Consider the following 14618-nt stretch of genomic DNA (forward strand, 5'->3'; position numbering starts at 1 on the left):
TTACAGAAACCTTCATCTCGAGTCCTGCAATCAATCAGCTAAGCCACAGTGACTCACTGCAACGTCATCAACATCTTCTGCTGAAACATTATGGTATCAACCACTTCAACACAGTGCTCAAATCCATAAACAACTCCAAGCCATTGGTTTTGCTACTTTAATTCCACAACAACCAGTCTAATGGCACACAACTCTTCTTCATCTACCAAACAACCTTACCAAGTCAGAAAAGTTAATCAACCACAGCAGTGCACTTAACGCTTTTTAACATTTTCAACTCTGCCAATGCCGTTGGCATACCGTTTTACACAGATATTGTATTTAAAAGGAAGTTTAAGAGACAGTCTTGTCAGCTAAGCTCTGTTACTCACTGAGGTTAAGAGGGAAGTTTGAGTTGCCACCCATTCTTTTTCATACTTGAGTAACCTTGTCCCCAGCTAGTGAAATGAGTCACTGGATGATTGGATAACTTTAATTCTTCGCTTTAATTTTTCTGTTAGTTTTATTCAACGATTTCACAACTCGTCTTCCGTAAAGCCACAAGCTGACACCAGACTTTAAGGTCACACCTTCGCAAGAGTTAAAACTTACCAGTCTTACTGCTCAAAACATGTAGACAGAAGTAGCATTGTAACACCTTGATTTTGGCCTCCTAACGTAATCATGACGCTGAAACCACATTGCTTCATATAAGAGAATCAGAAAACTCTTAAAGTTAATACGTCAGGCTCTTAAGACACTATGGCCATTCTATGCCAGAAAGTTTATTCTCAGAAGGATTAAGTCTACAATTTAAAATAAAAACAAATCAAAAATAAACAAAAAAAAGCCAACATGATACGGCACAACCTGATATAAAGACTCCACAGCCATAGCTTTCCCCTTCACATCACCACCTTACAGAAAAAGTAAAAAGAACAAATGGGAAAAAAAAAAAAAAACACTTGAACAAGCTTGCTGAAGTTCAGTCCAGAAAGGAGAATCAGGCTAGCTCCCAAACCATTTGGAAGAGATAGCGGATATTTTTATCTCACTTCCTTGATCAAGGGAGCATGCTTGCTTTTGGATCATGAGACTCAGATTAGAGTTATCTTAGCTTTTCAGAGTCTTCTCATTTCAATGATTCCCAAGTGTGCTTCTTCACCAAGATTTTTCAAATGGAAGTTTAAAAAAAAGTAAATCATGAAATCATCTCTTATGTCAGATTATTTCAACTATGACAGACTTCTTAGAACTCATACGAGTGTCGCAACCCACAAAACATTATAGGTTGCATATTTTAAAACAATTCAATATATTCGGTTAGTGTAAGACACTAGCTTCTTAGAAACAATTTCACCTGAAAAATAACATCTGCAAAGACACCTATGTCTTACAGTCAGGCACACGATTTTTTTTTCCTCTTTTGTGCTGTTTAAGATTCTACTACTTTCTATATAAGCTCTTAGGGAATAAAAACGTACAGAAATTGTAAACAATGATGCTACATCTGCCATTGTCAGTGGTCTCCCTGCTGTGTCTGGCTCAGCAAAAACTCATTTGCATTCACCTCAGGATATTTAACTCTACCAAACGGATTTCCATTCGATTCATTCTACATATACCATTGCCAAATTGGTCTGTGAAATTTGGTATTAGAAATAGCTCCTACATGTCAGAAGAGTATGATGAAGTGCACCTGGAGAGTAAGCCTAATTACACAAAGATTCATTAACCACAGAAAAACGGTCACTACTGTTGATTCTTCTGAGCTGCAACACCATGCAGAATGCAGACGAGATATATTTATTCCAATAAAGTAAAAATATTGTTCTGGATTCCCAAAATTAAAACAGGTACCACATGACCACAGACAGAAGGCGATTCTACTTTCCATTTCACACCAAAAGTTCCTTTTAGCTGACGGAGTGTCTTACTTTATATGCCGATGGGGGGAATGGAGAAATGGTGGAGAGACAGCAATAAACCCATGTACTTTCTTACACCCTGCACCTTTCAGAAGCATCCCACATTCTAAGATGGCATTTTAGCATGCGTGTAAGCAGCACTAATACCCTGCTTCTCTCTTCTTCGTTCATTTGAACATAAATTAGAACAAAAAATGGGTGGGATGAGAAAAAATGTTGTTTTGGCAGCAGTCTCAGCTTCAGACTATATCTTACTGGTCTTGAATTAACTACGAGAGAGAAGGACGAAATAAATGCTCTGAGCTCTTATTCTCTTCTCCTAAGGCCTGGTGTGTGCCTGCCTACTCTTCCCATCACTCTTCCCCTCCCCTTGTGGGCTTAGTTTACGGATTTTTACCAAACTTGGCTGTGGGCACACTTCCTCCTTCCCCTCATTCTTTAGAGTTAGATACCAAAACGCAAACGTATCAAAACACTTCCTGTTCCCTTGCTCTCTAGAATCTGTTTTCCCTCCTTCCATAGTTCCCTAAATTTCCATCTCCACTGTAGTTTTTAAATAGCACACTGTGATTAGCCTAGGGCCAGTTAACCTAGGGCTAGACTAGCCTGCATGCCAGTTGCAGCATTTTGAAATGTTTATAACATTTTCAAGTCCGAGTAACGTAATACTCCTTGTAAACAAATTCTTTTAGGCTCCAGAAGACAAATGGCATGGTCTCTCTAGAATTATTTCTCTTATTCCCATCATGCCATTTTTATACTTCTGACCATGCCAAGATGGCAGAGATTTTAGAATAAACATCTTCCTTTAAGAAGCAGAGCCAGAATTTATTGACGTCCATCAAAAGTTACAGTTTTATAGCTGGCAAGTACAAACCTGCTAATACAAGAAAAAGGAAAGAGTGGTTTAGCTGAAGAGGAAACCAAGAAAGTCAGATTCAGATGTTGTATGGAATATAGCTTTTGTCAGCTGGCATCAGCCATCCGAGCTGTGTCCCCTCCCAGCTTCTTGTGCCCCCCAGCCTGCTCACTGGCGGTGCAGAGTGAGAAACGAGAAGGCCTTGATGCTGTGTAAGCACTATTCAGCGATAGCTAACACAGTGGTGTTATCAGCAATGCTTTGGTCACAAATCCAAAACACAGCACCGTACAAGCTACTCTGAAAATACATCAACTCCATCTCAGCCAAAACTAATACAAAAATTCAAACTTTTTTTCAAAAAAAAAAAAAAAAAAAAAAGAGTATAAGCTATTGCCTATGGATATCTATGTCCCATTTCTCACTGCTTACCACTGCGTCCAGAAATTCAATGCATCTTTTCAAGTCTGGTCTGGAGTCACAAAACTGCCTGAAGAGAAGTCTTCCTATTGGCTGTTTGTCGCAAAGCTGGTTATAATCTCTTTCTGAGAAACAGATGAGAAGTAAATATCTCTATTTTTATCTTTGCCACAGCAAGATCCTTATTCCCATTTGAGAATGGGACAGAAAAAAACACTAAAGCATCAAGATTTTACGTTAACATGTTTAACAAAGACATCATCGAAATCATCCTGATAAATAGTGAAACACACTCTTCCAGTCACATTTGTCTCTGATAGACTATCACATTTATAAAAACCAAAAGCACATTGAATGATTTAGTTAAGTTTCACTTAGGATGAGGTTGGAAATCAACAATACTGTGAAATAGCAACACCAATGCAAACACGACTGTTTGCAAAGAAGGAATATAGACTAACAACAGAAAAGACTAAAAAATGATTACAAGACTAAGAAAAAGAAAAGGAAATTTATTTCCATGCCTTTCAATTTACAATACGATTCTCTTTTCCAGTTCATAGCTTTGTAAATTTATCTTTCAGAAGCAGTTTCCTTTAATAAATAAGGAGCTACGATGCAGCTTCTATCTTCTTGTAAATTTACTTTCCCATAAATTCTCCGTCATGTTAAAGGTCCAAATGCTCTGCATTCGGAGCAGATAGAAGTCTTCCATTTAACAGCACCAAACTTACTCTCTTCCTTCTCAAGGATCAGACAGACTGCTCTAGAGGATACCTACCGATTGAGCATCTAATGCTTTCACAATGACTAACAGGCGGCAACTTCAGCATTTCTTTCCATTTTTTGCTACGCCCACTTCGTTTGCCTAGAAGAAAAACAAAAAAGCAATGTAAAACACAACACCACGTCAAAATAAACTCTGATTCCAAGCAGCATAAAATTAAGTCACTTCTGCACAGATCTGTCAGGCTGCTTTTCACGTCTAAAAAGAAATCCATCGACAAGGATATCCAAATCAGTAACAAACTTTATGTAGAGAAACTTTTATACAAAACACTAAAAATGCAGAAAGTTTCTTTGCAACACAAACATTGGCTCTGGCTGTGCATACAGAATCTGTCTGCAAAGAAAAGGCAAATATCTAGGAATTCTGAAAACTGCAAACAAAACTGAAACATCAGCAAAGTCAGAAACCAAAAAAATTTGGGAGTTACATCTCAACCAGTGAGGAATGGAAGGCATTAAAGTCAAGTAACAAAACACATCAAGTTTTTAAATGCATTTTTTGAATAATCAAGTTGTTTATTTGTTTTTAAAGGCTGTAGAGATAATAGTAGTAGACCCCTAGGGATAAATGAGTGGGCACTGATCAAATACACGCTATTTATTCTAGGCTATGTTAAGATACATAACAGTAGACAGAACTTAATTGTTGTCGAGTCCAGATCTTTTCAATGCTTCAGTTTTTAGTACTTGTATTGAAGTGATTAAAAGAAGCTACAATATTTTTAGATTGGTTTGCAAAAATTCACTAGTGCTCCGTTTTCTATGTTAAAAATGGAATTTTAGCACATCACTTTGACCTGAGGAAGCCAATTGCATTTGCAGAAGACCTGCATACTTATCGAAAAAGCAGAGACGGACGGACACACAGGAACACATTTCTTTTTCATTGCAAAACATTTCAGCGGAAGAGAAATTTCTGTGCTGCGGAATATTTTAAAAGAAGATTTTACTAAGTGATACGGCCAGATGCGTTTCCACATGACAGAACAGCAGCAAAAGTGCACAGAGACTTTCTAACTGTATCAAAGCACTGCATACTGTTAACCACAATGGGAGAGGGAGGAAGGGAGTTACCCTATGTAACCCGAATAGAAACCAAGCAGCAAACAGTGCTCTTAGGTCTTTCAGAACAAAATTGTTAGGGAGAAAGGAACTAACACCTTCAGAATAATAAAACAGATCTAAATGAACACTTCACTCAAACTTGTGTCTTCTTGAAGGGTTCCACAGCTGCTGCCAGAGCAGCTCCAGCTCAGCGTACCTTAGCTCTAATCAAATTTAAATGATCTTTGCTAATGGGAACACTGATGTCTCACTGTGCTGCTGCAACAAAACTCTCAACTCTAGTTATCAGCAGAAAAGTAAACAAATACGAAATACAAAACCTTAAAGAGCTGGCTTGCAGAGACTCTTTGAACTGATACATACTCCCTAACAGCCTTCTACAGCAACATTTCCTCACGTTGCTTTGTAGGTCATCCACCTTCCAAAATACTTTAGAACAGAAACACCTACTTTATGCAGTAGCAGAACTATATGTGAAGCTTTAACATTACCGGCATCATTAAAGCAATCTTCCAATAGATTAACAAAATATTTTTGATGTTTAAGAAAAAGAGGTGAATATATACTTGAAAAAAAAAACAAAAAACCACACACAGCCAAGAGATGTGTTTCTTATAGAGCTGAACACCGACAAAATCAAGGAATACTAAACATTGATAGCCTGCACATGTGCATTGAGTAGAAAAGGACTGAGAATAGATTGTTACGTGAAGAAAAACATTGGACGGAAGCATCAACCTTATTTTTAACCATGCCACTGAAACTTACTCTAAGCAGCAAGGTCCACTGAAGTTAAATTTCTTCTTTCAGAAACTGCTCAGAACGACTCTTGTGCATGACCCAGCACAACGAGCATAGACCACGAACGACAAACTGACCCAAATTTACACCACAATGTTGCATGAAAAAAGTAAAACCAAACTGCGATATATATCTTCTAAAGCACAGCAAAAGAAAAAATTAGCACTAAAAATGAGGATTTGTACATCATACTTCAAGACCAGCTCAAGGCAACCTGCTGTATTTTGCTGCAAATATTTGGCAAGTTGGCTCCTGTGCGACCTTTGTGAACTTCATTCTACAAGAGACCACATACTCTAATACAGTTGCATTTCCCATCTCAGAGAATTCAATAAAGGCTACATAATTTATTAATGATACACAAGAATCAAATGCTCATAAGCATCAACTAAATCATCAAGCTTTCTTGTTCTCTGAACTGCCTGTTCTTAGATTCCAAGAGAAAGCACAGAAGGTCTTTATGTCCCAATAATGTGAAGAGGATGTATGAGCTCCATAATTTACAGATAAATTAGCCATTTCTGGTAAAAGTTATGGAGAACAATTTATTTGTCATATTATTCCCTAACAGCAGAAAAGCATATTTTTCCATTTCTGAGGCAGTTCAAAACAAGTATGAAATTAAATTCTAACAGCTGTGGTTTGTGAGAGTGTCTTAATATTGATTTCAGAGCTTCTGTTCTGGATCTCATTCTAAAATACTTGAGATAAAATTCTTGTGGAAAGACCAATGGCTTACTTTCCAACACGGCAGCAATAAAGCCATTAGACTAGTCTGCTTTATGGTTGACCTGTGTGTTTCAGATGAATTACCACTCTCACCTCTTTCAGATGTGATTGTTGGCTAGAACGATGTGCAAGTTGAAGCGACTCATCTTTTATAAAAAGAAGGGTGGATGCAGCAATCCACCATGACAATGAGGAAACACTGCAATTACAGTTTCAAGTACATAAGAACCTTCTCCTCCTTCCCGAATTACTTCTCAGAGTTAGAATCTCAGCATTTGCCTCTTTACATGTTTTTGCCTCTTAAAAGAATACGTTCTAAAATCAGGTATGTGGAAGTTAAGATGCTTTCATTTTCCAACTTGAAAAAAAAAAAAAAAGTCTTCAAAGCAACATGTGTAAACACGTAAAGTGGCTGGCTTATTCATCAGTAAAAACAAAAATAATTGCAAAAAAAGAAACTACTGCGGTAAAACAAAGCAATCTGGCGTGGAAACAGATTTACACAGATTGCAATATTTTTCAAACCAGCAGACAGACTGCCCAGTGCCACAGTGACCTCCCTTATGGACAAGAAGCACGACGTTCATTTCGTTGAGCACAACGTTGAAGGAACATTGCTAGCCAGTCTTCCTCAAGGTAGACAGAGAGAGAAAATTTGGTTTCTGTCCTACCGAATGAAAATACTGAGAAGTATCATCCTGTCTTTGGTTAATCAGAGTGCACAGATTCAGGGGCTGATACCGTCACTGACATTCTGCTCCCGAGCTGCTCGGTGACCTCCGAGCCCCAGCTTCCCTGCCTGTGCACCCCTGTGGTTGAGAAGCACGCAGCTGCGCAGCACCAGGGGTGCACGATTGCTACAACATCACTCTTGCAAAACAGAGTCCACAAAGCAGATCATCAGATACCGGCTGAGAAATTCATACCAGACCACACCCAGACGAGCTCTGAAAGCGCCCAACTGCACCAAGACAAGGACCTACCACATGCCCTTTCCTGCACAAGTCATTCGAGTGGTTCACTTCAAAATGCAAAAGGATTGATTCAGGAGCTCTACATCACCTACACGGAGAGGCAAAAGGATAATCCAGGTACATACACTGTCTTAGAATAAACCCATCCTACAGCAGAAAAAGTTGCAGACAAGTTTCCTAAAAAATTTTAAACTCACATGAGCTCCTCCTACTCGCAGCCACATTTTCCTTCAATCCACTCATGAAAAGGATTGAAACCTTTCACCAAGAAATCAAAATATTCAAGCTCGGTGATGGCCTTACAGTACAAAGATGTTTGTAAGCATTGTCCACTAAGTAATGACCTACCATGGTATGCCTTGACCATGCAAAATCCACCTTCAAGGCACACAGCACCACAGAATTAACTCCTCAGGTCCATATATCATAACAGTAAACTCCAAAGTGGTGAAAGACTACTGCTAACTTCAGGCCAGGAGACGAGTTCACACCCAGCGTCACTTTACTCATGATGCTTACAATTCCAGACAGCTCTCAGTAGCACTTTGCAGGGTGCCTGCACCCTTCTTCATGGCACCAGCCAGACGTTCTTCTGGGAACTGAGGTGTCAAGAAACACAAGCCTGGTCACAGCTTCACAGCTAGGTTGAACAGAGCGCCATTCTCCTTCTGAGTTTTAGATGCACCACACAGATATAGAGACAGGGAGCTGAAAGTTCCAGGTTTCAGCACAAGGTAGGCGCCTAACCCTTCAGCATTAAAACGGCCAAGGCGCTTCTGAACACCAGCAGAAGCAAAAGCGCAAGAGGTCAGTACACAAACACCTAGAAGACTACAACAGATTACAGACTTTTATGGCGTTTTAAAGATAATATTGCTCACTTGCCAGTATTCAGATGCCTAGAGTGGGCCTTCAGCGAGGTAAACCTGGAGTCCTCTCACTCATCTGATAGAGCAGTAGCACTGGAAGCGGTTAAAAACCACACGTGTCTCTGTGCACACTTTTGCAGGTTGTGTACGTGCCCCACCACGTAGTGTTCCCACTGCTACAACCATTTGAGCTACTGGTTCTTCCCCTCAGCTCTACATACAATTCCAGTAAATATGTGTAAGGACATGGTCTAGTGGGCGATACTGGTGGTTGGACCAGATGATCTTGGAGATCTTTTCCAGCCTTAATGAATCTGTGATTTTATGCTGAACAGCTTCTGCACTTCTTCAGCAACGAGGTATCAAAGTCTTGTATCGACTCAAGTAAAGGCTGATCTGACCTAGATTTTATTAAACTAACCCTGCAGTCAAACAGTGCAACATCCATAGCACGTCTTTCACAACAGCTTAATAAGCAGGGTTTACCAAGGAAAGAAACAACAGAAAAAAGCAAGAAATCTCCAAGTTTACAGATAACTCCTTGATGAACAAGGGTTCTTTATCACGATGGCACGCACTGTAGAAGACAGGGAAGAACCGTAACTCCTTAACGTACATCGTGAAGCCTCTAGCTCTAATTGCCACATTAGAAAGCAGCAAAGCAGCAATGTATATCAATAACTAGGCCTCTCATGTTGTGTTTATTTAGTAAATGTAATTATTTAGATTCCAACATGCCCTCATGCATTCTTCTTACAGTTCATTAAATAAAGGACAAAAAGGCAGACATCGTGCATAATTCTGTACAAACACAGGAAGACATGCTTCCTGCCACAATGAGTTTACAGCAATTTAAAACACAATGCAATAAGGGAGCGCAACAGAACAGAGGAGGCAAATAAGGGAAGAACAGACAAAAATAACAGCAACTGCAAAAACTCGCAGCGCTCTCACGTTAAAATTTGTATCTGCTGCCGGTGAATGGACTCTGAAGAGTGCAATCCTGGGTATGAGTGTGCCTTGGTTTCCCACTTATTCATACTCCTTAAATAATTATCAATTTTAGTTCAGTTTGATAGCCAAGCTGCAGTGAATTGAGCACTCTCCTTCGGATCTTGTTCCTAGTTACAACCACACTCATTACAGGATATTTGCCCACGTATCATCACCAATACTATATGGAGTTGTTACCTTTTACTGCAAGCAAAAGTAGGGTTAATTTTGCTTGCAGAATTATTTCAGTTACTTTTAGACCTACACAGATCAAACACACCATTTAAGTGGACTGTCTATTTTTTGTGAGGTGTTACCCCAACAAAGTTTCAATTCTGAAGCAGGTATCTTTCGAGATTAGCTGAAACCAAACTGCGATCGCATTCTGTTACCAAAAGGTTCCTGCTAACTCCATCCTCGGGTTGCACTGAACAATTACCAAACGCACAGGAGCTTGCTGATCCATCTGAAATCTAATTTTGGAATTAAAAAAAAAAAAAAAACCACCACCCAACAACACAGGGGAAAACAAACACCTTAACAACCCACGTACCCATGATTACTTTCCAATTGGACCTATAAACCATCGGACCCCTTCGGCAACCACCGGCTTGAACCAACACAACCAAGAGCTTGGGGGAAACTCCGCTTCCGATTGAGGCATGATCTTAATTCAGCTTAACCTAATCGCGGCACGCAGCACGTTATATGCCTACCAGCAGACTCCGTTCTCATTTGCAATCTGCTCCTGCCAGGGCAGTAGGAATGCATTTGCAAGTGGATGCAAATGGAGCAGGTATGTTTGAAATGTGCTCTTGGCACGGGTCCCCAGTTGGAGCGAACTGCCATTGACTTCAAAGGACCTCCAGACCTACCCTTTGGTAGTATTTCTGGAGAATATTACTTCAGGCAATGAAAAAAGGAAGGCTCTTAAGCAGTTTAAAATATCCAGAGATGAACTTCTTTCAAAACCTCACCGATTACATGTGGGATGCTAAAGTGAACTTGGAGCTTACATCTGCTCAAAGGATTTATTGAGAGTGACTGAAATGGCTATGAAAAACAGAAGCTACCAATATAAATAAAGAGGAAAGCGAGTATAAAACACAAAATGCAGTTTTGTTCCTGAACTTTTAGATTTCTTTCAGAATAACCTAGCTTACATTTATTATTTGGTCATATGTCTGGGTTAAATTCTTCAATATTTTTAAGAGATACTAATTTTAAAAATGTTTCTGCTAGGAAAAAATGAATTTGTTAATTCCTCTGCTCTTGTACAAAACTAAAATTTATATTGCTATATTCTTTTACACATAAAAATCCCTGTATGTGAGAAGCCTGAGTAAGGAGATCATGAAACTGCAAGGCTGTTCACTGCCTGTCTCTCAGTTCACACATCACTATCACTTAGCCGTTTTTATATCTCAGTTCCTGCACTACAGCGCTCACAAAATCAACTTCAGGTTTGCTTTATAATCTCTTGTTTTTCTACTGAGTCACTTGTGCTGTTCCTCCACTGGGCTGACCTATAGAGGAAGTTTTCTTTCACAGAGATTACCCTTAAAAAGCAAAGTGTGCAGAAGAGGAAGGGTGCTGGATTAGCGCAGGCCACTTATCCCAAGGAACTGGGGCAGGGAATACCAGAGCACCTTGCACTACAATTTTCACCTGGAGGCAAATCCCACTGCGGACAAGCAGTACAGTCTCTCAGCACAAGCAGGTCAACTGGAAAAGCAGAAGAAAGAGAAAACTCCCACTGCAGCTCCCGACTCTTCAATCTTTCAGCTGTAAAGCACCACAGCGTACTTACTCTATATTATCACAATATTTTCTGGCACTAGGTACCTACAAAAGTCATTGCAAGCCACCACGAACACCCATGTGTGATGATCTGATTGTTTACAAGGTCACATTAAAAGGAGCTAAGTAATTCTTACAGCTTTCCTCCTTCGCATAAAGAAGTGTTGTAGCTGCTGCAGAGATATTATTACAAGCCATTATTGGAAAGTGCGAGGCTTCTATTAAAATAACTCATTTTATGGAAGCGTTTTTAAAATCCTCTCAGAGAACAGCAACAAAACAGAGTTGGAAGTTTGGAGGCTGGGGGAAAGCAGGGGGTTGATCTGACCTCAAAACTGGGACTAGCAAACTTGTATAAACCAACCTTATCATCACACCAAGTGAACTAGATGATTAGTGCCTCTACTGAAACAAATTATCAGCAAGACTGTTAACTCGAAGGCAGACAGCCATACCACTTGGGTTTTATTCTGTAGCAGAGAAAGTAGCAGAAAAACTACATTCTGTCTAAGAACACTTATTAGTTCCTGGCTCTCCAGTTACATGCAGCAAGCTTTATATATGTAAGATCAGCTTTAGACACTAGACATGCACCTAGCTGTCCAAGAGGTGCTAATTCTGTGCATCTACAAATGCAAAACCCTAATGATATGCACATGCAAACAACATTCACATGCAAAAACATTACTGCCTAAAATTAGAGGAAACGGAGGAATACAAATTTGGGATCACAATTTTGAATGTCAGGTCTGGTTTAAGTGCTCAGTTATAATTTTCTTTAGAAGTGACACTATTTACCAGGCATTTCTGAATTCTGATTAAGCCTCTGCCATACCAGATGAGGGCAAGGACACGACATCATTCATTCACATTCTGTATTTGTAAAATGAAGCTAAGTTACCTCTAGGGCTAAAAGACTTAGCAAGATGCTTTCAAGAATACAATTTTTTCTTACCATCATCTTCATCATGAAGGCACCTCAAGTTAGACAGGGAACCATGCAAACCACAATTAAGCCTAAATTAATTTCTTTCAGCATGTCCCTGGTAACTATAAAACAAGAGCTCAGTACTTTCCATCTCACTACTTTTGCTTATACAACTGATATATTTATACAGGTAAACACTTTTCACATCTGCAATACACTGAGAAACTGGAAAAAGAATTACTGATATGCCTCAAACCTGCACATGAAAATCAGGTAACTGTTATTCCATGCTAGTTTAGGATTTCACCTTCTTCCATGAGCAACAGTAATCCTGCACTCTTTCACTCCCTCGCACCTCTCCATACACTACACAGTAAGACTAAATGGAAGTGGTAAGAAAAAAGAATTGTAAATCTGCTTTTCTGTCCCAGTTGTGAGGCCCTTTCAGTGATGAATACATTACACTAAAATAAACTACTTCACATACTGTCTTTACAAATTTTGTTCCTTTAAAGCACACCAGGCACATGAGAAGAGAGCTGGGACAGGGATTTTATGGGATGGTCCCAACAGGAGTAAGCCAGACAGACCAGCAAAGGCAATGCAACAGACAGAAACTACTTTCATTTTAGGGAGCATTCTGAAAAACATGATGCGCAAACTACCCCAAGCACAAGACTTGAAAAGGTACAAGTCCCTCTCCCAGTGGGGTTTTAAAGCCAGAAATGGCATTATTGGGCATGCTTACACTAAAAAAGCCCAGGCCATCTGAAGGTACAAAAGAGTAACAGTTTATTACCACTACTTTTTAAAGCTTCACATCAGGTAGAGCTGATCTTCTCCTGTCAGACTTTCATTTAGTTCATTAAAATATCTTGTTTGGTCAGTTCTACCACTGTAATTTATTTTAAACATAGTGAAACCTTAACTAAAGAGGCAACCTGACATTAAGCAGCCACTTAAAAGCTTTTCCAGACTACCACTCCACTCTTTGTGGTAAGCGTTTGGGCACAGTAAAGTTTTGAGCCAGATTCCACTTTCCCTTCATTTCTCAGATCACTTCAATGCAAACTCCAAATCCAGGCAGCACCACAGACATGTACTGTCAGTGAAACCAGCCAAAACATGTCCTACGGTTTGAGGTGGTCTTTTCAGCTAAAGTTGGGAAATAGCCCAAATTGTGATCGCTGCTCTGGTTTTTAAACCCCACTTCAAAGCCAGAAAGTTGATTTTCCTCTCTTGCTGCTTAAGGCAAACTTAACTGGATACACATATGGCGTAAGTGCCAAACCCATTTAGAGTTGGAGGAACTTGCAAAACATACAGGAGAAGATTCTGTTGTTCTTACTCACTTTAAACAGCTCAACTAAACTAATGGGACTTCTCAAGGCAATTAAGAAAAGCAGGATCCAATCCAAGAAGAATCTGTGCATTTTGTAGCTGAAAAACAGACTCCACACAGAGCACAGTGGTAAACTGGAGAGGCTTTCAAGTGGCCGTTTAATGGAAAGCTATATATGCGAAAAAGGAGTAGTATAATCTTATTTCAGGAGGTTTTTGTAAACAATGATCGCTTGCTATGTTAAGTTTTGTATCTACTAAAATGGTTGCAGTAAGTGGAATTTTGCATCTATTACAGACGTTTGTTAGGTGGGAGACGAATCTTCAGGTCCAGATGTTCTAGGGAATAAACTGGCAGGTTTGACCCCATGGAAATAACCCACAACGTGACGAAAAACTCATCTGCACGGTTCAGGCGGCTGCTTCCCAGAGGCAGGCGTTGCGGGCAGACGAAGGGTCGGGGTCTTCCACAGAAGCCTGAGGTCCCTCGGCCCTTTTGCAGGCGCAGGCGGACGAGTCTCTCAGAAGCAGCCCGACAGCAGAAGGGTCCTAAAACCTCCGTGGTGCGAAGCAGGGCTCGGCCCCTCTCCCTCCCCTCACCCCGGCCCCCTTCCTCCCTCAGCCCTCCCCTCCTCTTCCTCCCTCCCCCCCTCAGCTCTCACCCTCCCGGGCTTTCAGCAGCACCGTGTTGGCCACGATGTTCTCGATCTCCATGGTCGGGGGGGCTCCTTCCCCTCAGGGCAGCCTCCGTCGCCCCCTCTTCTTCTCCTTCTCCGTCTTCTTCTTCCTCCTCCTCCCGCCCCGCCAGCGCCGCGCCGCCGCTCATCCGGCCCCGCGGCCCCTCAGCGCTGCGCTCGCCTCTTCCCCATCATCACCCGCTGCTCGGCCCGGCACCGGCCTCCCCCTCCCCGAGGGCGGAGGCAAGGAGCAGGCAGCACCCGCCCGCCCCGACCATAGCTCGCCGCCCTTCTCCTCCTCCTCCGATAACTCCGCCTCTGCCTTTCCCCCTCGCCGAAACTACAACTCCCAGCAGCCCCCGCGCGGCCCAGCTCGGCGTCTCCCGTGCGCCCCGCCGCGCTTTGCATGCTGGGATTCGTAGTGCGCGCGGGGGCCCCCTCCCGACCTCCCCGCGGGTCATCGCAA

General features: G+C 41.1%; 1 protein-coding gene across 4 annotated transcripts in view; it reads right to left on the minus strand.

Annotated features, from left to right (window-relative positions):
* The window catches only part of GRK4 (G protein-coupled receptor kinase 4), a 37519-nt gene extending 22938 nt beyond the window's left edge, over positions 1-14581 (minus strand). For 3 of the 4 annotated variants that reach the window (XR_007708215.1, XR_004778747.2, XM_035547305.2), the window contains exons 1-3: positions 14138-14380; positions 3968-4054; positions 3199-3311 (exon numbers count right to left, since the gene is read on the minus strand). Coding sequence is in view for 2 of the 4 variants with exons in the window: in XM_035547305.2 (XP_035403198.1) it covers positions 3199-3311; positions 3968-4054; positions 14138-14189 (252 nt within the window). In the remaining 2 variants the exon portion in view is untranslated. Of the gene's footprint in view, positions 1-3198; positions 3312-3967; positions 4055-14137 lie in introns of all 4 variants that reach the window. The other variant, XM_035547304.2, reaches the window with a different exon arrangement.
* Between the last annotated feature and the right edge of the window lie 37 nt (positions 14582-14618).

Source organism: Cygnus atratus, chromosome 4 (genome assembly GCF_013377495.2).
Source record: "Cygnus atratus isolate AKBS03 ecotype Queensland, Australia chromosome 4, CAtr_DNAZoo_HiC_assembly, whole genome shotgun sequence".
Classification (NCBI taxonomy): Eukaryota; Metazoa; Chordata; class Aves; order Anseriformes; family Anatidae; genus Cygnus; species Cygnus atratus.